Source organism: Geotrypetes seraphini, chromosome 9 (assembly GCF_902459505.1).
Source record: "Geotrypetes seraphini chromosome 9, aGeoSer1.1, whole genome shotgun sequence".
In the NCBI taxonomy this organism is placed as follows: Eukaryota; Metazoa; Chordata; class Amphibia; order Gymnophiona; family Dermophiidae; genus Geotrypetes; species Geotrypetes seraphini.
Genome location: NC_047092.1, coordinates 88,963,894 through 88,987,946, shown reverse-complemented (window position 1 = coordinate 88,987,946; position 24,053 = coordinate 88,963,894). Strand labels below are relative to the sequence as shown.

The 24,053-nt window shown below is 46.0% G+C and overlaps 1 protein-coding gene across 5 annotated transcripts in view; it reads right to left on the bottom strand.

Moving 5' to 3' along the window:
* The window catches only part of NUP205 (nucleoporin 205), a 1,504,202-nt gene that overhangs the window by 694,544 nt on the left and 785,605 nt on the right, over positions 1 to 24,053 (bottom strand). For all 5 annotated transcript variants that reach the window (XR_004540594.1, XM_033957880.1, XM_033957883.1 and 2 more), the window contains exon 22: positions 18,182 to 18,306. Coding sequence is in view for 4 of the 5 variants with exons in the window: in XM_033957880.1 (XP_033813771.1) it covers positions 18,182 to 18,306 (125 nt within the window). In the remaining variant the exon portion in view is untranslated. The remainder of the gene's footprint in view (positions 1 to 18,181; positions 18,307 to 24,053) is intronic.

Sequence of the window (24,053 nt, the reverse complement as noted above, 5' to 3'; positions counted from 1 at the left end):
CAATTTGGAAGAGGGAAGAAAGGGAGAGGCACAGTAACAGAGCAAATGGAAGATGCAGAAGGAAGAGAGACAGTGGATGGAAGGAATTGAATGAGAACATGAGGAAAGCAGAAACCAAGAAACAAAGGTAGGAAAAGAATTCTATTTCTTTTTTTTTCTTCAGGATGAAGTAGTATATTAGTTGTGTTGATAAAAATGTATAAACATTAGAGGCTCTGGCAGAAACCCGTTTACAAAGTATGTATTCTTCCCAATTAATATTTCCAAATTAATAAAGTCTTTTTGCTTATTTGTAAATGGGTTTCTACCAGAGCCTTTAATTCAGTAGCATAATTAAATGAAATAACTATTTCTGAAGTTTATAGGGATGGGCAGGGACAGAGGGGATTCCTCGCGGGGACGGGTGGGGACGGGAGGGATTCCTCACGGGGACGGGTGGGACTTTGGCGGGGACGGGTGGGATTTCTGTCCCCGCGCAACTCTCTAAAACACAGTTAAGAGAACAAGATGACCAGAAAAATAAAATCGCCAAATAACAAAGGTAGGAAAATGGTTTTTATTTTCAATTTAGTGATTCAAATATGTCAACTTTGAAAAGTTACATCTGTGGTTTTTATATTTTGGACAGTTCAGGAAGAAATGCATTTCTTTCTATTTCTCTTATGGTGTACTTTGTGCAGAGTCTGGCATATTAGGATTTTGTTTGTGTACAAACTTTTAGTTTGTGGGTTTGTATTTTTATGTTTTCTGCATGAGTGACTGAGGCCAGGTGTTCTGGTGGGGATGACAAACAACACTCACATACCCAAATTTCTAACCTCGGTTTATATTCGAGTCAACCATTATTCCTTCTTTTTTTTGGGGGGAAAGGTTACCTCAGTTTATTTTGGATCAGTTTATATATGATATCAACTGTCACTGAAAGCAAAGTAAGTTAATTGTAATTAATGTAAACCCTGAACAGCAGGATTAATCAGTCACAAGTATAGGAGACATCATCTAACAATGCAAAGATAGAACATTTTAGCAGATAGAAGTTAAAAATAAAACAGAGGGCATGATTACTAACTCACAGCCAGAGTCACACAAATATGCATGATGCAAGATTCATAAATCTTAACGCTAAGATGTTGTGATAGGGTTTTTTTGTTTTGTTTTTGTTTTAAAGACAAATGGGAGTGTTTGTATGACTGATTTAGCCTGCTGTTCAGGGAAATACAACAAATGTAAAACTAAATAACCATTTTTTTAAAACAGCACACATATGGACATTTTAAGGGAAGGAGCTGAACAAAAATGCTGTATCAACATAAAAATGTTTCCTTAATCTTAACTGAAAAAATTTAATATGATAGTCAGATTCTGTGAACTCAACTGCATCTTCTCAGCATCCAGATTGTAGGGGCCATGGACCTAGTACTGCAGTATAACAGAGTTCCCTGAATCTCTACTGTAGTTGGAAAAGACACCAACTTCATTAATTTATTGATAAGTTCTAGAACCAGATGTATTTTGCCTAACAAAGTGTCACGCATGTCACAACGACCCTGTATCTGAGTTTTATGAGAGTTATGGCTATTGATGTGCCATATGAGAGTTCCGGGTGATTGATGGGCCATCTGCAATCCAGTGCCGTCCAATGGCCTTGCGCTGGAACAGTTTTGCAAACTGCCCCCCAACTGGAGAGTCTCGCGTCCGACATCAGGGTCACCCAGTCTAGGACCCTCAGAGGAAACACTGCCTAGTGTCAGAGGAGGCAGCCCCCATGGCAGGCTGCTGCAGGCTGCCACCAACCCAGGCAGCGTCACACCCAGCGAAGCCCACCGGGAGTTCCATAGATCCAGGAAAGACAGCTGAAGAGGTCGAAGTCGAGCTCTGGCTCACAGAAACATATCCATGGTTGCAACTATGAGACCCAAGACTTGCAGGTCCAGCTAGCTCGGCGGTGGTACTCGATGAATCTTCTTCAAGTTGAATACTTTAGACTTTCCAGCAATTGCACCACCTGGTGAACCGCCCAGCAGCCTTCCTCCATTGAGGGGACCCTGAACAGCCAGACGGCTGGGGACGGATGGCCTAACACACCCTGGAAGGGCAGGTGGGCAGCCACCATCATCATGATCTTTGGGAAAAAACATGGCTCCATTGCCAGCCTGGAGGGCAGAGCTGTAAATTAACAATGCTGACCGTGTACAGGAAACCGCAGAAACCTCCTGTGCTCCTGAAAAATCAGGATGAGGAGGTAAACTTCTGTGAAATCCAGGGAAACCAAGGATTCCCCAGGTGCTACCGCCGCCAAAACTGTACACACCGTTGCCATCCGGAAACGGGATACATGCAGAAAGGTATTCAAGGAAAGGTCCAGAACAGGCCTCCAATCTTCGGAGCCTTTCTTTGGAATGATGAAAAATATTGAGTATCTCCCTGAGCCCAAGTCTTCATGTGGAACCAGTTCCATCGTTGCCAGATCCAGCAATCCATGAACCGTGGCTCGCCCGCACCAGGCTTGTTCCGGATTTCCCGTGGGCAAGAACAGGGAAAAATCTGACGGAAGAGAAAAACTTAAAGCAGAAATCCTGTCTGAGCATGTCAAGGACCCACTGGTCCGAAATCACCCTCCACCACTCCGTTTGGTAGGCCAAGAAGCATTCCCCCAAACCGAGAAAGAGAAGCCAGAAGCCTGGCATCAGAACTCCCTCTTGGGATGGGCAGGACAATGGTTGTTGGAAGACTGATGTCACGCATGATTTCCAAAACGAGATCTGGGAAGTGCTTCTAACTGGACCCTGTTGTCGGGGGTCTAGAGTACAGGAGAGGTCTCCTGTAAGGACAAAAAAAAAAAAAATCTTGGCGGGCCAGATCGCCGGGCAAGTCGAGGTTTTAACCCGGGAAGCACTGTAGGCCTATGGCCCTGCACACTGGCCAGGTCAGCCAAACCTGGGCCAAACAAGAGCAAATCTCTGAAAGGAAACCGGATCAGTACAGCCGTAGAAGAAGAAACACCGGACTACCAGCAAATCCACCTCAGCCTCCAGGCAGACACCAAAGAAGCTCCAAGTTTAGCAAAAACCTTCACCACAACAAGGAAGTTATCTGCCAAATAAGTTACCATGGAGACTAGGAAATCAAAGTCCCAAAGGACAACTCCCTCAGTATCCCGGGGGAGCCTGGAGCGCCATGTACGGGCAACAAGGAGGCCACTGTAGCTCAACTTCTGCTGCTGTGCAATCTAAAAGGCATTTGAGGACAAAATCCAGCTACCTGTCCTGAACCTCTGTCAGGACAACCCCTCCAACAGAGGGCAAGAAAGTGTGGTTAGTGACTTGTGCCACAGCCAAAACCACCTTCTGCAAAGCTATATGCCTGGAGAATTCCAGGTACATGGGATGCAAGCGCGCTATGATCCTGGCACATTTAAGGGGACTCTCCTGGGACTTCCAAGACACTAAAGGCATCCCATCCCAGTCCAGAATGTCCGGAAAGGAAGCGGGCAGCAGATGCTGATCACTCATGGAGAAACATTCTCCCAGCAGCTGGTAGTCCGAAATTAGGTTCAGGAACCTGAGGACTGAGAAAGGAGTGCAGGACACCAGTAAGACTGGAAGAACCTGCACATAGCCAGTACAACCCCAAGTACTGGAAACCTACCGTGGGATCCCGAAGATCCACCAGAAAAGTCACATAGGTAGACGCTGTAGAAAAAACCTGCGATAGCAAAGGAACAGAGACCGGTGCAGAAGCGATGGTGGAAACTGCCAGTCTGCTCTCCAGTGTCACTAAAAGGAAACACAAAGACATGCTGGAATCCCATCTGCAGAACTGGATTCAACTGGGAAGAAGCAGGCACAGCCTTTTTCAACCAGAAAAGCCTGTCACATTATCTGACACTTGCAGGCGGGAAATAGACACCGGCTGTGAAAGCCACGCTATGTGCCGCAGTATTAGTGCTCTTAGCCAAAGAATGAGACTTTCTCCCCTGAAGCTGCGCTTGCGTTTCGCTACAGAGCTTGTCACACCAGTTTGAGGGGTTCCGGATGTGCCAAAAGAAGTGGAGGCAAAAGGGGACTCTCCAAAGGAGGAAAACATGGAATCTGCGCATGTCTTGCCCCCCACGCGGGCCGTGGCACATGTGAATTGCAGCCGTGATTCCGCCATCCATCCACCGTAACTGAGGCATGAATCCATGCCATCTTGTCCTGAGGTGGCCATCTGTGAAGTTTGGAGCAAAAACGAAGCTTCTAAGGGCAAAAATATATATTTTAAAAGTTTTAAAGAAAATCCAAGATCGTCACCACGGTTGCCGATTTTGCCCTAAAACGGCCCTGGAAGATCACAGGGAACCCGGAAAAATGGCAATTTTGTTATTATTTTAAAGGTGGGGGAGGGGCTAGGGCATGCAGGAAAACCACACAAAAACTCCTTTCCCAGACTCCCCACACTCGTGAGTACACAAACACACATAGAGACATGTGCTGCAATAGAAATCAATGGCAGCTAGCTAATACAGAGCAAGCAGAGAGATCATACCTCAGGAACTGATAAAAAACTGGATTTCAGATCTTCTGACCACCTCACCTTCCCAGTCACCTCAGACTGAGTCTCTCAGGACCTCACTGGAAAATTAGGGAAGACCCACTGTCCAGTTCCGATCCCAGCATATCTCCATGGAACCGTGCAGCCTGCGTTCTACCCTTTAGTGAACGAACCTAGGGTGAGGTGGCTCCTGATCCCGGAGACCCAATCTGACCTGCAGGCTGTCTGTCTGAGGGGTTTACTTCAGGTCTGCTAACAGTATCCCCCCCACAAAGCAGACGATATAAATACAAAAGTCTGCAATCTCTCACCGAAGGATGTCCCCGAAGGGTGAATCCACAGCACAAGAGCAAAAGTCACACTAAAAGACAAATTAAAAGAACTAAAAATGTTAAATTATGCACGAGCAGAAAAAAGCAAACCAGCAGTCAGAGCTGCAGGAACAGACTGGAATTCTAAGGCACATGACAGGATGTATATACCTAGGGAGGGGCTAAAGGCTCGGTATGGAGTATCTGAAGCTCAGAGCTAGAGAGGATACATAAACCCGCTGGTGAAGATTCCAGAGTTTATTGTACAAGAATGAGAGTTAGTACTCTGTAAATTGCTTGACTGGCACATGCTAGATAAGCTTACTGCACTATGGTCTTGGCGTTCTTTTGAATGATGGTATGCTTCATGTCATTAATGTTTTGTTTGATTGGTATTTCACATAGACAGGGGATAGTGGGGGAGGGAGGATTTTTGTTCTTTTTGTTTTAGGATGGGAGAGGAAGGGGATTGTTATAATACATTATGGGCTAGATTCACTAAGCTTACCAATCGTGTATCGATCGGTTTGAGACCCTTTTGCAACCCCGAACTGATTCACTAACCTTGTGGCCAATCCAATACCGATCCGCACATGCAAATGAGGTGAAACGGCATGCTAAGTAGGAAGGACACAATTCACTAAACTTTATCAGGAACACCGACTGGGCTGGCTGATCAAAAATGAAGCAACTGGTGGGGACCAGTCGTTCATGGCCTGCTCTCTGCCCTGACTCTCATCACCCTGTGCCCCGAATCTCATCTTGCCACCCCAATTCGCCACCCCCAACTCTCCTGCCCTTCCCTCGTGGGTTAAAACCACGGGATTACAAAGTATTAAAAAAACTTTAAAAAAGAAAAAGCAGCTTGCAGCTCTGTAAGCATGCGCAGACCATCTACAGACAAAGATGGTGGTCTGTGCATGCTTCAGGATCGCTCACTAGCGATCCGTGTGGTTGGTGGGGGGATGTTCCTCCGTTCGTCAGCCTGCCGCGGATCGGGCATGATCGGATAGGTTAGGGAATCCAGTCCATTGTCTTTGAGGTGAATTTTAAAGTTCTCTGTTGGTGTTTGATGCAGAAAATTGTATTTTGAACACTTTTGAAATCTTGTTCTTGCTTTTGCAATAAAACCAATTTAAAAAAAAAAAAAGTTTCTATGAAAACAGATAATGCAGCCAAAAGGCAGTAAGAGTTTACTTGTTTAGACAAAGAAACCATGTTGTTGGTGCTAATGAGTGGAGGTTCAGATGAAGGAGAGATCCTTTATTCTGAGTTAGTAGGGTTGGAAAAGACTGGAATTTCCAGTTTCTTGGAATAGAGCTGTAGGAACAGTGGAACCTAGTGCTGCCCAATTCACCGATTCACTTCAATGAATTGATTCATTGTCTGAAAAAATTGGTCTTGCCGATTCAGTGACTAACATCCCCCACCCAATGAGACCTAATATACCTCAATGCTTCCTAAAGCAACAGCAGCAGCGGTGACCGGTCAGCAGAAGCAGCGCTCTGAACAGGCTGCTCGCAGCCTGCCCTGCTGGGGTCTTCACTCTACCACGTCACTGCCACTGCCAAGCTTCTGCTTTGGGAGATCCGGAGGTATGTCAGGTCTCATCGTGGGAGGGTCAGTGAGGTGCTGCAAAGAAGGATGAGTGGGAGGGATGGAAAGATGCTGCACATGAGGGGAGAGAAGAAAAATTGTTGGGGTGGAGAAGGGAGAGATGCAACAAACATGTAGAAAGAAGTGAGCGGGAGAGCTGGTGTTAAGACTGAGCATAAGCAAGGACCTGAAAGAAAAGAAAGAAAAAAAGTCTTTTTTATTTTGTTTACACCACAGCACTGGCATGGGATTGGAGAGGGCAAATAGGGGGGGGGGGGCAGGCTACAAAATAACACGCCAGGGTGTTTGGAAAAAAAACAAACAAACCCAATTGGGCAGGAAAAGCAAATTGAATAAAAAAATTGATTCAATGAGGCAAATTGAATTGAAAAAAAAAATTCTCTCAATATGGCAGCACTAGCGGAAATCAAATTTGGCACAGTCAGAGAGGTGCTATTAGAATCATGGTGCCTCAATCCTGGCAAGAGGAATTGGAGAGAAAACCTACACAAAATTGTTTCTCGATGAATCAGAAATGCATCTGATGCAATGTGGATGGGGGAATAGAATCTGAAAAAAGTTGTTGTGGAAGTTTATCTTGTGAGAAGACACAATGAGATCTATGTCCGGTGTTTCCCATCAAGAGAAGATTGGATATAAGGGGGATATCCTGAGAAACCATTCATAAGGCTGCAGAAGTCTGCTCAATTTGTCTTTGAGAATATTCTGCTTTCCTGCTAAATAAACCTCTCTGAAAAGTATTCCACGAGCAGTTGTCCTAGTTTAAATTTTAATTGCTTCCACACAAAGGGAATAAGGTCCTGTTCCCCACTTGTTTGTTCAGATAGAACATGGCAATTTGTTTGTCTGTACAGACAAGTACTACCTGTACACTTGTATTCTATACATTGTGTCAATTTTTTTTTAGGAGCCACCTGAACTAACAGAGCAGTTCTCCAATTCTTAAAATAGATATCTTTCAAGACTCTATGTAAAGGTACTTTGATAAAGTCATTTGGCGGTAATTCGTAATCAAGAAGTTCAATACATTCATGGTGGTTCTTCTGAATCCATTTTAATAGGCAGAACTTGATTCATGAGCCTTACAAAGCCAGTAAAGGAGAAATTAGGTTCTTACCTGCTAATTTTCTTTCTGATAGCCTGTAGACTGGAATAGTCCTTACGAATAGGTTATATACCTCACTCCTACCAGCAGGTGGAGACTGAGAACAAACTTGTATATCAGGATAGCTTTCCCTCTTGCAATCCAGTCTGCTGAACAGCCAAGCAGAACTTAAGAAAGACTCCGAACAGGAGTGAAAAAACAACAAACATCTGTAAAAAACTTTTGGAACATATATAGAACTTAATATTGGTATATAAAATATCCCCACAGCTCACCAGCTAAGCCAGCTGACCCATAGCCACTGTTTTTAATTCTCCCTGGCCCTAGAAAAATACTACAACCTGTAGAAAAACCAAAATCTGCACGCAAACAAAAAAAAAAAACCCATAATCACCGATCAAAGACAGAGAGGGTAGGGGACTATACCAGTCTACAGGCTAACAGAAAGAAAATTAGCAGGTAAGAACCTAATTTCTCCTATTGTAGTGCCTGGTAGACTGGTATAGTCCTTACGAATGTGACATACCAAAACAGTACCCATTAAGGGTGGGACCCCCGAAGGGCCAACACCAGAAAACGTTCACTGAAAACTGCGTCCCGACGCGCTTTAACATGCACACGGTAGTGTCTGACAAAGGAAAGCAGAGAAGACCAAACTGCAGCCTTGCAAATATCCACTGGAGGCACCAGAGAAGACTCAGCCCAAGAAGCAGCCTGACACTGAGTGGAATGAGCCTTGAGAAATTCTGGAACAGACTTTTTCTTCAGAAGATAAGCGGAAGCAATAGTCTCCTTAATCCAGCGTGCAATAGTAGCCTTAGAAGCGACATCCACCTTACGAGGACCCGTAAGAAGGATAAAGAGATGATCTGATATCATGATCTCCTAGGTCCTCTGCACATAAGAGTGAAGGACCTGACTGACATCCAACTTAACGCAACTATCTCTGCTCGGAAGAGCCCTCCCAGCTACCCAACACTGGGAGAACCACAGCATGATTGAAATGAATAGGAGAAATTACCTTTGGCAGAAAAGAAGGAACAGGCCTCAAGAAAAGTCTAAGAATGAAGCCCTACAAGAGAAAGCCTTCAGCTCAGAAACACACCTAGCTGAAGTAATGGCCACCAAGAAGACCACTTTAAGAGTAAAATCCTTCAACGAGCAGTCGTCCAATGGTTCAAAAGGTGGGCACACTAAAACAGACAGCACCAGATTGAGATCCCAAGATGGAACAGAAGCTTGAGCAATTTGACTGCCCACATGAAGCGAATTACATCAGGAATGACAATCAAATGCTGACCTTTCAACAACCCATGAAAGGTTGACAAGGCCGCAAGATAAACCCAGAGAGAAGACCAAGCCAGTCCCCTGCCAAGGCCATCCTGCAAGAACTTTAAGATGGTAGGCAAGGAAGCGTGAAGAGAGACCACTCCACACGCAGCACACCACTCCTCAAATAGAGGCAAAACCCTCACATAAGCCCATGAGGTGGAAGGCCTCCGAGATCCCAAGAGAGTTGAGATCACTTTATCTGAATACCCCTTCTTACCTAGGCGTTCCCTTTCAAGGACCAAGCCTTGAGAAGGGACCCAGATCGAACATTAGAATGGGACCCTGAGTCAAAAGGTTGTCCATGAGAGGCAGAGGAAGAAGATCCGCCACCAGATGCCTCACCAGATCTGCGTACCATGGCCGCCTGGGCCAATCCGGAGCTACTAGAACCACAAGGTCCGGATGTCGAACTATGCGGAGAAGAACTCTGCCCATTAATGACCATGGAAGGAACACATACAACAGCCCCTCCTTGGACATGGTTGAACCAGAGCATCTAGGCCCTCGACCTGACCGTCTCTAAAACAACTGAAGAAGCGGGGTGTTTTGGTATTGACACTTGTGGCCATTAGGTCCATGAAGGGCTGACCCAAAGACTGCACTATCAACTGAAAAGCCATGGGGCTCAGACACCACTCTCCGAGATCTAGCACATGATGACTTAGGAAGACTGCTCGAACATTCTCCACTCCGGCTATGTGGGAGGCTGATTTTTCTTGAAGATGAGACTCCGCCCAGACCATGAGCAGAGCCGCCTCCTGTGCCCCCTGATAATTGACATAGGCCACCGCCTTGGCATTGGCCGAAAGAACCCTGACTGACTTGCCCATCAGAAAGGACTGGAACACCAACAGCGCCAGATAGATGGCTCTGGTTTCCAAGATATTGATCAACCAAGAAGCCTCCTCCATGGACCAGGTGCCCTGAGGTGAGTGACTTAGACACTGAGCTCCCCAAACGAGAAGACTGGCAACCGTGAGCAACACCATCCACTGCAGCTGGTCCAAACTTGACCCTTGTACAAAATGGGAGGTCTGGAGCCACCAACGAAGACTGCACCGAGATAAGCCCAGAAGTGGAACAGGATGATCCAGACTGTGCCTCTGAGGCGACCACCTCCGAAGAGCAGCATACTGAGGAGATGCATGTGGCCCATGACCACCTCACTACATCAAGGGAAGCCGCCATCGACCCCAAGACTTTGAGGAAATCCTGCACCTGAGGACACCAGGACGCTATAACAAGGCGAATCTGAGAGTGCAATCTGCTTACCCGGGTCTCCGGAAGGAAGACCATCCCCAAAGAGGTGTCGAACAGCACTCCTACATACTCCAGGCGCAAAGATGAAGACAACTGGCTCTTAGAAAGATTGACTACTCATCTCAGCGACTGCAGAAACTCCATTACCCAAGCCGTGACCCGGGTGCTCTCTTGGAACAACTTTGCTCAAATCACCCAGTCGTCCAGGTAGGGATGAACTAGAATGCCCTGTTTTCGCAACGCTGCCCAACAACCACCATCACCTTGGTGAACGTCTGCAGAGCCGTGGCCAGACCAAAGGGAAGTGCACAGAACTGATAGTGTTGTCCCAAGATCGCAAAGCGCAGGAAGCGATGATGGGAGGCCCGAATAGGAATGTGCTAGTAGGCCTCCATCAGATCTAGAGAGGTCAGAAACTCCTCCAGCTGAACCACCAGAATCACAGACTGCTGAGTTTCTATGCGGAAGGAAGGCACGTGAAGAGCCCTGTTGATCCCCATCAAATCTAGGATGGGCCTTCTTTCTTTGGCACCACAAAGTAAATTGAGTACCAACCTGTACCCCACTCCTGCGGAGAAACTGGAACCACCACTTGGAGATCCAACAATCTTTGAAGGGTCTGGCAAAAGATCTGCTGCTTCCACGTCACCTGCGAGGGGGAAGCGAGAAAATGATCTGGCAAGGAATAGACAAACTCCAGAGCATAGCTGTCCTGAATCACCTCCAGAACCCACTGATCGGACATGATCTCTGCCCACTTTGGATAAAAATCTTGCAGCCGGGCGCCCACCGTAACCAAGGCGGGCGCCGGCAAGGAGTCATTGGGCAGGACGGATAACAGGAGACCCGTGGGGACTCTGCATGCACCCCGGCAGGCTCTACAAAATGACTGCATGCGCTGGAAGAACCTGTCTCTAGAGAGCCCAGGAGACTGAAAAGAGGCAGCCCCTCAACCAGGGCGGAATCGGCGGAAATCAAGCCCACGAGCAGTACCACCTTGAGCCAGCGGCCTAGACCTATCCTCCAGCAAACAAGGTATTTTAGAATCAGTGAGAGACTGAACCAACTTGTCCAAGTCCTCAACAAACAAGAAAGACCCTTTAAAGGGAAACTTTGTCAACTTAGCTTTGGACGCCGTATCCACCGACCAAGCGTGAAGCCACAAGGTACAGCGTGCTGCCACTCCAAAAGCCAATGATTTGGCAGAAGCTTGCAAGAGGTCATACATGGCATCAGAAAGATAAGAGGCACACAATTCAATCATTGCCACTTCGCGCATTTGCAATTCCTAATCCTCAGATTTCCTGTGAAGCAAAAACACACCTAAACCACACATCGCTATCTGGACCACCAGAGTTGTCACATCAAAACTCTGTTTAAGGAGGGACTCTAACTTACGCTCCTCATTGTCCTTCAAGGCCGCACCGCCCTCAACAGGCACGGTATGCCTCTTAGAGATGGCCGAGACCACCGTGTCCACCACAGGCGACTTCAGAGTGTCCCTATCCCCTTTAGGAATGTGATACAGGTGGGCCACAGTACATGAAAAACAAAAAGGAGCTCCCTGCAACTGCCACTGTGCAAGCAAAATATCCCAAATATCCTGATGCAAAGGAAAAGAGTGGGAAGCAGAGCAGATCCCCTTGGGCAAGGGGTCCAACCCGTACACGGGGGCTCCGATATGGTGTCCTCAAAGTGCAAAGCCGAAGAGACCTGAAGAATTAGCTCATGAAGCTCTTCCTGCTGAAAAATGTGCACCACAGACACATCTTTGCTCGAACCTCTCGCTGGCGGAATGTGGCTCCCCAAGAGGATCCTGGAAATCTCCCCAAAGGTCCAAGTCCTCATCAATAATATCTTGCTCCTCTGGACAAAAATCCTCATCACAAGAGACCTCGGGCGCTTGGACGAGAGAGGAGTAGGGGGAGCAAAACTGCTGCTGAATGGGGCTGCACCGGAGAAGATCCCCCCCCCCACAAGTAGACATAAATTCAGGGGGAAAACACCCAGCGGATGGAAAACATTAAATAAAAGTTATGAAGAAAACAAGAATAAAATAATATCAGGAAGGCACATAAAAAAGTTCAAAGTTTGACGTGTTGATAATAAACTGAAAAGACAGTTTCTAAGTGTCATGGAAAACTTAGAACTGTGAGTCAAGCATGCCAATGTCGGGCAGGAAGGCACCTGCACGCACACAATGCAGGAACTGCCCAAAGATTTAAAGTGACAGTGCACTTGGCAGTGTCTGTCCCATGAACCATTGATGATGCCATCCACATGTGAGAGAATTATACATGCTTATTCACCAATTTTTTATTCTATTTCCTGGATTTAACTCTATGAAATAAAGTTTACAAAGCCAGATAATAGTTTTCTATTACAGTGGAACCTTGGTTTGCGAGTAACCCGGTTTGCGAGTGTTTTGCAAGACGAGCAAACCACTCAGCAAACTTTTGTCTCACAAAACGAGTGTTGATTCGCTACACGAGCTCTCACTATGGTGGCCCAGGGGTGGGTACCTGCCTGTGGGTGCTGCAGCCCTTGTAGCGTGGTGGCTTCTTTTCCCCAGGATCCCCGTGAGGCTCTCCTCCCTCTTCGGCTGATACCTCTACATAGTAACATAGTAGATGACGGCAAATAAAGACCCGAATGGTCCATCCAGTCTGCCCAAACTGATTCAATTTAATTTTTTTTTTAATTTTATTTTTTTGTAATTTTTCTTCTTAGCTATTTCTGGGCAAGAATCCAAAGCTTTACCCGGTACTGTGCTTGGGTTCCAACTGCCAAAATCTCTGTTAAGACTTACTCCAGCCCATCTACACCCTCCCAGCCATTGAAGCCCTCCCCTGCCCATCCTCCACCAAACGGCCATACACAGACACAGACCGTGCAAGTCTGCCCAGTAACTGGCCTAGTTCAATATTTAATATTATTTTCTGATTCTAAATCTTGTGTGTTCATCCCACGCTTCTTTGAACTCAGTCACAGTTTTACTCTCCACCACTTCTCTCGGGAGCGCATTCCAGGCATCCACTACCCTCTCCGTAAAGTAGAATTTCCTAACATTGCCCCCAAATCTACCACCCCTCAACCTCAAATTATGTCCTCTGGTTTTACCATTTTCCTTTCTCTGGAAAAGATTTTGTTCTACGTTAATACCCTTCAAGTATTTGAACGTCTGAATCATATCTCCCCTGTCTCTCCTTTCCTCTAGGATATACATATTCAGGGCTTCCAGTCTTTCCTCATACGTCTTCTGGCGCAAGGCTCCTATCATTTTCGTCGCCCTCCTCTGGACCGCCTCATGTCTTCTTATGTCTTTCGCCAGATACGGTCTCCAAAACTGAACACAATACTCCAAGTGGGGCCTCACCAATGACCTGTACAGGGGCATCAACACCTTCTTCCTTCTACTGACTACGCCTCTCTTTATACAGCCCAGCATCCTTCTGGCAGCAGCCACTGCCTTGTCATACTGTTTTTTCGCCTTTAGATCTTCGGACACTATCACCCCAAGGTCCCTCTCCCCGTCTGTGCATATCAGCTTCTCTCCTCCCAACATATACGGTTCCTTCCTATTATTAATCCCCAAATGCATTACTCTGCATTTCTTTGCATTGAATTTTAGTTGCCAGGCATTAGACCATTCCTCTAACTTTTGCAGATCCTTTTTCATATTTTCCACTCCCTCTTCGGTGTCTACTCTGTTACAAATCTTGGTATCATCTGCAAAAAGGCACACTTTTCCTTCTAAACCTTCAGCAATGTCACTCACATACATATTGAACAGGATTGGCCCCAGTACTGAACCCTGAAGGACTCCACTAGTCACCTTTCCTTCCTTCGATCGACTTCCATTAACCACCACCCTCTGGCGTCTGTCCGACAGCCAGTTTCTGACCCAGTTCACCACTTTGGGTCCTAACTTCAGCCCTTCAAGTTTGTTCAACAGCCTCCTATGAGGAACTGTATCAAAGGCTTTGCTGAAATCCAAGTAAGTTACATCTAGCATATGTCCTCGATCCAGTTCTCTGGTCACCCAATCAAAAAATTCAATCAGGTTCGTTTGGCACGATTTACCTTTTGTAAAGCCATGTTGCCTCGGATCCTGTAACCCATTAGATTCAAGGAAGTACCCTATCCTTTCTTTCAGCAAAACTTCCATTATTTTTCCAACAACTGAAGTGAGGCTCACCGGCCTGTAGTTTCCTGCTTCATCCCTGTGACCACTTTTATGAATAGGGACCACATCCGCTCTCCTCCAATCCCCAGGAATCACTCCCGTCTCCAGAGATTTGTTGAACAAGTCTTTAATAGGACTCGCCAGAACCTCTCTGAGCTCCCTTAGTATCCTGGGATGGATCCCGTCTGGTCCCATCGCTTTGTCCACCTTCAGTTTTTCAAGTTGCTCATAAACACCCTCCTCCGTGAACGGCGCAGAATCTACTCCATTTTCTCGTGTAACTTTGCCAGACAATATCGGTCCTTCTCCAGGATTTTCTTCTGTGAACACAGAACAGAAGTATTTGTTTAGAACATTTGCTTTCTCCTCATCACTCTCCACATATTTGTTCCCAGCATCTTTTAGCCTAGCAATTCCATTTTTTATCTTCCTCCTTTCACTAATATATCTGAAAAAATTTTTATCTCCCTTTTTTACATTTTTAGCCATTTGTTCTTCCGCCTGTGCCTTCGCCAAACGTATCTCTCTCTTGGCTTCTTTCAGTTTCACCCTGTAAGCCTTTCTGCTCTCCTCTTCTTGGGTTTTTTTATATTTCATGAACGCCAACTCTTTTGCCTTTATTTTCTCAGCCACTAGGTTGGAGAACCATATCGGCTTCCTTTTTCTCTTGTTTTTATTGATTTTCTTCACATAAAGGTCCGTAGCCATTTTTATTGCTCCTTTCAGCTTAGACCAGTCTTTCCACTTCTCTTATGTCCTCCCATCCTAACAGCTCTTTCTTCAGGTACTTTCCCATTGCATTAAAGTCCGTACGTTTGAAATCTAGGACTTTAAGTATCGTGCGGCCGCTCTCCACTTTAGCCGTTATATCAAACCAAACCGTTTGATGATCGCTACTTCCAAGGTGAGCACCCACTCGAACATTAGAGATACTCTCTCCATTTGTGAGGACCAGATCCAATATTGCTTTTTTCCTTGTGGGTTCCGTCACCATTTGTCTGAGCAGGGCCTCTTGAAAGGCATCCACAATCTCCATACTTCTTTCCGATTCCGCAGACGGAACATTCCAGTCCGCATCCGGCAGGTTGAAATCTCCCAACAGCAGAACCTCCTCTTTCCTTCCAAACTTTTGGATATCCACTATCAGATCCTTATCAATTTGCTGCGATTCAGTCGGAGGTCTGTAGACTACACCCACGTAGATAGAAGTTCCATCTTCTCTTTTCAGAGCAATCCATATCGCTTCTTCCTCTCCCCAGGTCCCTTGCATTTTGGTCGCTTGTATATTGATCTTTACATAGAGAGCTACTCCTCCACCTTTATGACCATCTCTGTCCTTCCTAAAAAGATTATATCCCGGTATGTTTGCATCCCATCCATGTGATTTACTGAACCATGTCTCTGTGACAGCAACAATATCTAGATCTGCCTCTAATATCAGGGCTTGCAGATCATGAACTTTGTTGCTTAGACTGCGAGCATTTGTGGTCATCGCTTTCCAGCTATTTTTCAGCGATAATCTCCTTTTTCGTATGGATTTTTGTGTCGTTTCACTTTCCGTTGCAATACTAAGAAATGAGTTGCTGATATTGCTTATGTTGTAGCCTTTACTACTATCACATCTTTTCTTTTGCCGGGGGTGGTCTCTATAATTGTCCTTCGTACATACACCACCCCCACCTTCTAGTTTAAATGCCTAGAAAAATATTGTCTAAATTTCTCTGCAAGGTTTCTTTTTCCTGCTGTAGTAATATGTAGCCCATCAGTGCAATATAGCTTCTTGTCCTTCCATGTATTTCCCCATCCTCCTATGTACCTGAAGCCTTCTTGATGACACCAGGCTCTGAGCCATCTATTAAAGTCCTCTGTTTTTTTCACTCTTTGCTCTCCCTTTCCATATGCAGGCAGTATTTCAGAAAAAGCTAAAGTATTTACAAAAGGTTTCACGCCCTCACCAAGCTCCCGAAAAGCTTTCTGTGCTGCAAGTGTGGAGTTGTTGGCCAGGTCATTTGTTCCCAGATGGATAACATCAGTGTTAAAATCCTTAGTTTCTTCCTTAATTATAGTCAGTATTTGCCTGGAACTCCTGGTAGCTGAGGATCCTGGAAGACATTTCACTATTTTGGTCTCCTCGCCCTGTGTTCCAAAGTTAATGCCTCTGATGATGGAATCCCCCAACAGTAATAGTTTTCTGTTTTTGGCTTTTTTATTTGTACTTAGGGTGCGCTTGTTCTCTTGAGTTACCTTCATTGGTTCCAGTCCCACCTCCCTTCTGTTTTCCTGAGTATCGCAGTGCACTAGTGGAGCGAAGGAATTCTGTAGAGGTAATATTAGTGAAGGTGGATGTTTCTGTGTTACATGTCGCAGTCTTCCTGAGCCTACTGTGACCCATTTATTCCTGGGCTGTTTTATTCTTTGAGGTAGAGGTGGTAAGTTGGTATGATTTTGTGGAGTGATGAAAGCTGCTTTAATTGTATTCAATTCCTGTTTAAGTTTGCAGAGCTCATCCTTAATACTGGCAAGTTGAAGACAGATGGGGCAAGCCTTAAGCCTCCAAATAGTATGTCTTGGAATTAAAGCACCACAGTGATTGCATAGAATAAAGGTCATCTTGATTGGTTGTGAAGTCCTGATTATATGGGTCTCTATATATGAATAGTGGTCCCTGGGGTTGGTGGGATTATAAGTCTTACCCTTATTCCTATGAAGGGAAAGGGAAAGAGGAAATAAGATTTAACAGAGGAAAGAGAAGGGTTTATTTTTTTGTGTTTTTTTATATTTTTTTTAGTAAGAAACAGGGAGAAGAGAAATTAAGCAGATATAATGCTGAAAACCAGTGAAACGAGCAGAATATGAAATGCTGAGTAACTTAGCTTTTAGAAGTTCACAGGGCAGCCTTGTTCACAGCAATGTCCCAAAGATAATGCAATTAACCTTAGAAGTAAACCAGAGCCCCTCCCTTCTCCACCTAATCAGCAGAAAACAATGGCTGAATACTAGTAAGACAGAAATATAGGCTCTATACCACCTAAAACACAGTATTTTAAACAAAAATGCAGGTTCTATCAGTGCTACCCTAAACCACAGGATTTATAACAGGATTTTCCCTACTTTAGTCACCTCTGCCGTTCACCAGCGCCTCCCGGCTTCTGATTCAAGCCGGCCATCCTTCAGACGCATGAACAGGACCTCTGCACTCCCCCTTCAAGTCGGCACCGCTTCAACAACATGCGCACCACGTACAAGCAAGCAGGATGTCCTGCATGCTTGTACGTGATGCGCGTGTTGTTGGAGCAGTGCCGGCTTGATGGGGGAGTTCAGAGGTCCTGCACATGCGTCAGAAGGATGGCGGCCGGCTTGAATCAGAAGCTGGGAGGCGCTGGTGAACGGCAGAGGCATCGGCCGAAGAGGGAGGAGAGCCGCACGGGGACCCCGGGGAAAGGAAGCCACCAGGCTACAAGGGCTGCAGCACCCACAGGCAGGTACCCACCCCTGGGCCACCATAGTAAACCTTGGTTGTGGAACAAATTGTTTCAGTTTACATTGTGGCTTATGGGGACATGTGCTTTGATATACGAGTACTTTGACTTACGAGCATGCTTCTGGAACGAATTATGCTCGTAAACCAAGGTACCACTGCATTTTATTAACTACTGTTTGAGTGAAAGATTGTACCCCTAGTGCTGGGTACACCTTTCAGCGCTACAGAAATGATAAAAAGTAGTAGTAGTAATAGTAGTAATGATAATTTTGTTAACCGCCTTAAACCCACATGAGCAAAGCATTCCAAATGTCAAATTAAATTAAAATTAACTTTGCTAAATCATTTTCTGTTACCTGATAACACAACTCTGCCAGATGAGGAGCATCACGTACAGCTGCAGGGCCCATCCTTCCTTCAGTTCCTTTCTCAAGGATGTTTAAAATAGCATGAAGACATGTCCGTGGACAACCAAGGACACCTGAGCGAGAAAACAAAGCACAACACTTGGCCTTCTTATAAATAAGATCATGACAGCATCTCTGATTAATTCCTAAATATATATTTCAAGTGCATTTTTACACAAGTGCACAAATCCACTGCAAAGAATGGTTGGGCAAATCCTGTCTAATATCACTGTATTGGACTGTAGCCAAAGGTACGTTTGATAGCAAAAAGATTAGCTTGAAAATTCTGTCAATGGAGGAAGAGTTAGTTTGAAAATTATATCATATGAAAGCAATAAAATACAATAAAAGTGATACAATATTAAGGCATACACCTAGCACTCCACTTTTTATCTCTGGAATCCAAATCCTCCACCACCTCCTGTAGATCGGTTATAATGGTTGCAGAGTCTCGTTTAAAATAGAAAGGTTTCTGAATCCTCTCCATCCTTTCGATTTCCTAGGGTGGGGGCCAGTGTTCCCTCTAAGCGGGCGGGTGTTGTGAGCAAACTTTTTTCACTGTGAGCTAAAAATATCGGGCGCCAGCAAGTTATGAGCCAAATAAATATGTTGCTTTCTACCACAGAACTTCCTTACGTTTGTATGGAATCTATCCCCTTTCAACTTTAGAGAGTGCCCTCTCGTTCTCCCTGCCTTAGCTACTAAGTCTATTCCCTTCAGTACCTTGAATGTTTCTATCATGTCCCCTCTCAATCTCCTCTGCTCAAGGGAGAAGAGGCCCAGTTTCTCTAATCTTTCGCTGTACGGCAACTCCTCCAGCCCCTTAACCATTTTAGTTGCTCTTCTCTGGATCCTTTCGAGTAGTACCGTGTCCTTCTTAAAGTACCAGTGCTGGACGCAGTACTCCAGGTGAGGGCGTACCATGGCCCGGTACAGCAGCATGATAACCTTCTCTGTCTCTTCAGTCCAGCATCTGCCCCTTCCATTCACTGTCTGTCTTTCCCTGCCATCTCTCCTCCTGCCCCCCCCCCACCCCCCAATTTGGTCTAGCATCCATCATCTTCCTTCTGTTCCCCTCATGGTCTGGCATCTCTATCCTTCCCTCCCCCCTGTGGTTTTTAGCATATCTCTCTTCTCATTTCCTCCACTCAGATCTGATCATTCTCTGCTCTCTCTTCCCTTTTCTTCTCTGGTCTTCCTTCTCTATTTTCTGCCTCCATCTAAATTAAATTCTTTCTTACTATTTAGTCCCGTTTCCCTCTTTTCACTGTGTCTACACACAGCTTGTCACCCCTTTCCCTCACCCCTCCATTATCTTACTATTTTCTTCCCCCTTTATTTATCTCCTCCTTCCATCCAGTATGTGTTCTTTCCCCACTTCCATTCAGCATCTGCTCTCCCTTCTCAACTGACATCCATCTGCCTTCTGCTCTCTCTCCCTTCTTCTCACTTCCATCATCTGTCCCCTTCTCTCTCTCTCTCATCTCCTCCATTCCATCATCTGCCCCTTCTCTCTCTCTCTCTCTCTCCCCCCCCCCCAACTTCCATCATCTGCCCCCCTTCCCCTCACCTTTGTGGGTCACTTTCTTTCCCCTGAGGGTGGCTCATGTCACAGGGGAAGCTTTGGCCGAGCAGAACCGCTTGATTGACAGTGGAACTTACTTGATTGATGTCGATGCTGGGGCCCGTTGCCGTTTGAAGGAAAAAAAAAAGGTGGAAAAAAGGAACCTGTAAAGGCGAGAGGAAGGGAAACCTCCAGGACAGCTGCTTTTTGCCCTCCTTCAGCGGCCCAAGAGTTCAGACCAGCAGCGGCAGCTCTGTATGCTTTTAACTTCGGCACAGAGCTGCCCCTAATCAATAGTTTAGCGCGGTTTCATGAGGCAGCCTCGGGGCCTTTGATAGCCGGCCCGCTTCGATGATGCGATGTGGGCCGGCCTAGCAAAGGCCCCGAGGCTGCCTTATGAAACCGCGCTAAACTATTGATTAGGGGCAGCTCTGTGCCGAAGTTAAAAGCATACACAGCTGCCGCTGCTGGTCTGGAGGTGCGGAGACAAGGCAGGAGGCAAACGCGGTGGAAGGCAGGAGTCCCGGCGAAGGCAGGAGTCCCGGCACAGCGACTGCAACAGGAAGTTGCAAGTCAGCTGACGCCGGCCTTTCGTTGCGGCGGGGACCGAATCCTTCGCGGACCGGCAAGATTTTGTTTGCGGACCGGCGGTTGAAGAACTGTGCTCTACACTGTGTGCGCTGTGACGAGAAACTTGTGCGCTGCGAGGTAATATTTTGTGCGCCAGCGCAGCTTAGCGGGAACACCCCCTCTACTCAGCTTAGCTTCACATAAAGCACCAGAGTGAAGATATAAGTGACATTTTTAAATAACTTTTGACCTTTTTAGAAGTAGTAAAAGACTTCCACCAGCCCTGAATCATAACCACCAGCTTTGTAAGTAACCACATTCTTACCTACAAACTTATATCTCACGGATTTTTAAACAGGTAAAGTACCTTCCTTTTCCTTATGGTCTCAAAATTACATTACATTAGTGACTTTTATTCCGCCTTAACCTTGCAGTTCAAGGTGGATTGCAAAAGAGATACTATGGTCATTTCCAGGTGGATTACATGATCAACAACATATTACAAGATCCGATTTCCGGTCTAAGATTTGTTCTGAAGATCGCGGGTTCAGTTTATTTTGACAAATTTCTTGAATAATAGAGTTTTTATTTATGTTCTGAAGGTTTTGTAGTCTAGGGTTGAGATCAGTAGGTTGGAGATTTGACATGCTGACACAACTTAGGCTCAGATGCACAAAGATCCAACGTCATGGTAAAAATTACCATGGCAGGAGCGATTTTTCTCTGACTGATGCTCTGCACAAAAAACATGCAAATTATATGCATACTATTTGTATGGAGCAGAGCTGGTAAATAGGGGGAGGAACTGTGCTTGGCACCTGCTCAGAAAACAATCGCTAGGCACAAATCCTTTGTATCCCTCCTGTCAAAATTTTTCTGCTGCTCTCCCTGCATGCCAATCTGAGTTGGCAGGACTCCCCATAGCCTCCACAGCTTCAGGATTTCCTCTGCCAGCTCAATACTAAACCATTAGGGGAAGCCACAAAGCCACTGATCAATAGCTTTGGGGCGTACTGCTAGTTCAACTGATCAGCCAACAGGGAGAGTATGAAAAAATAAAAAATGTACCGCTCCCCTCCCCCACACAAGTCCCCAAAGCCCGACCCTACTCCCACCACACTGAACCCCCTTCAAAAAATACACCTAGTGGCCTTGTGAGCCACCACCACCCCCTGACAACCGTCAAACCCCTGTACCTTTTAACTGAAAGTTCAGAAGAAGGGATGCTTACTCCTTCCTGCCGGCAGGCCCACCTATCAAAATGGCAGACCTGCCCATTCCCAGTGTATCTTGGAATGTATTGAGAAGGACCTAAATCCTTTATTGGCTCAGGGGCCTTAGCTGGCTGAGCCAATCAGGGCCTTAGGCCTTGTCTGGTGCATCCTAGGATGCACTGGGAGGGGCTTTAGGTACTTGAGCCAATCAGGGCCTTAGGCCCTGCCCAGTGTATGACAGGATGCACCGGAAATCGGAAGGTCCGACATTTTGAAGAGGCGGGCCTGCTGGCAGGAGGTAATGGGCATCCCTCTTACCAAACTTCAAAAAAACAACAACAAAAAAAAAAAGATATGGGGTAGAGTAGGGTGGGATGGGGTGGTGTGGAGGAGGCATGTCCAGGCACTGTGGCAGGAGGAGCATCCCTCCTGTTGATTTTAATTTTTAAGTGCACGGGTAGGGTGTAGGGCACAGGAAGGGTGTCTCAGGCCGAGGTAATTGCACAATGAAGGGGGAGGGGGTGCCATGGATGGCTGGAGGGAGCAGAGTCATGGAGGAAGGAGGAAAAGGAAATGATTGGAACTTGTATATGGGGAGGTTGGGGACTTTTTTTTTTTAATTTGCAAGGTTGGGGGGGGGTCTGAGCTGTCAAGCCTTACTTACCTGTCAGTGCTTAGGCAATGACAGAAAAGTAAGGCTACGACAGGTTAGATTCTGCCAGAAAATTTTGCCTGCAAAAAGTGGGCAAAAAGTTTAGATCATTACAGAGTGCTTTCATAATACTAATGAACTTCTTATAAGGCATTTGCATAGGATTCTCAGTGGCTGCTACTGACAATCAGTAGCAGCCATGGAGACAACTTTAGAGCATCGTCAAGAGAGTTTCCATGAAGTAAGACTGGTTAAACCAATTTTACTTGCAAGGAAACCTTTTCTGCATCAAGACCTTAATTTTGTCATATCCTCTTCAGTGTCATTTCCATCTCCTGATATCTCAGGAGTTTCACCACAAATAAGAACATAAGAATTGCTGCCACTGGGTCAGACCAGAGATCCATTATGCCCAGCAGTCCGCTCACGCGGCGGCCCTCCGGTCAAAGACCAGCACCCTAACCGAGACTAGCCCTATCAGCGTACGTCCTTGTTCAGCAGGAACTTTTCTAACTTTGGAGGGTGTTTTCCCCTATGACAGACTCCGGAGAGCGTTCCAGTTTTCTACTACTCTCAATGGCTTCTAAGAACTTCCTTACGTTTGTACGGAATCTATCCCCTTGTTCTCCCTACCTTGGAGAGGGTGAACAACTTGTCCTTATCTACTAAGTTTATCTCCTTCAGTACCTTGAATGTTTCAATCATGTCCCCTTTCAATCTCCTCTGTCTGAGGGAAAAGAGGCCCAGTTTCTCTAATCTTTCGCTGTACGGCAGATCCTCCAACCCCTTAACCATCTTAGTCGCTCTTCTCTGGATCCTTTCGAGTAGTACCGTGTCCTTTTTCATGTACGACGACCAGTGCTGGATGCGGTACTCCAGGTGAGGGCGCACCATGGCCTGGTACAGCGGCATGATAACCTTTTCCGATCTGTTTGTGATCCCCTTCTTTATCATTCCTAGCATTCTATTCGCCCTTTTTGCCGCCACCACACATTGCGTGAACGGCTTCATCGATTTGTCAATCAGAACTTCCAAGTCCCTTTCCTGGGAGGTCTCTCGAAGTACCGCCCCGGATATCCTGTATTCGTGCATGAGATTTTTGTTACCAACATGCATCACTTTATACTTGTCCTGGATAAGGACCGAGTTCTCTGTGGGCTCTATTCATGAGTAAGTGGACTTACAGATTAGGTTCTTACCTCAATAACCTGGGTTCCGTTAAGATATATAGTAGAGCAGGGGTGCCCAAAAGGTCGACTGCGATCGACACCCCCCCCCCCCCGCCAATAATTGTTCCACTTCGTCCTCTCAGATGCAGCAGCCCACGGTGCTGAATGTGCAGCTTCAACCCAAATGGCAGCTGGTTACCAAGGGCAAGGGTAGGCTACGGTCCCAACAATCAGCTTCATCCACAGCTCCCTCATAGACTGGCACTTGAAATCTGAACTGTAGGTTTGTTGGGATATTTCTGATTTTGGTCAGTTTTATTTTGCTGACATTTTTCTCAGTATTGCTTTTGAGTGACATTATTATTCTTTATTTTCTATCTGTTTGCTCTTATTTCTCTTTCTGTTCTTATTATATGGAGATGAGTAGTTGAAGGTAGTCAGTTTTTCCATGCCCACTCTTTTTTATCTGGTTGTATCTCGAAATATTACAAGCATGGCTGCTATGGTTTTGTATGCATATTGGGGATGGGTCGGGGTGGTATGGGAGTAAGGATGGGTGGTCCTCCTGCGGGTTCTTTTTCGATTTCATCAATGGCTTGGTTGTTCCTTTTTTGGGAATGTATACTGTCTGGTGGGGGGGGGGTTCTGTCAT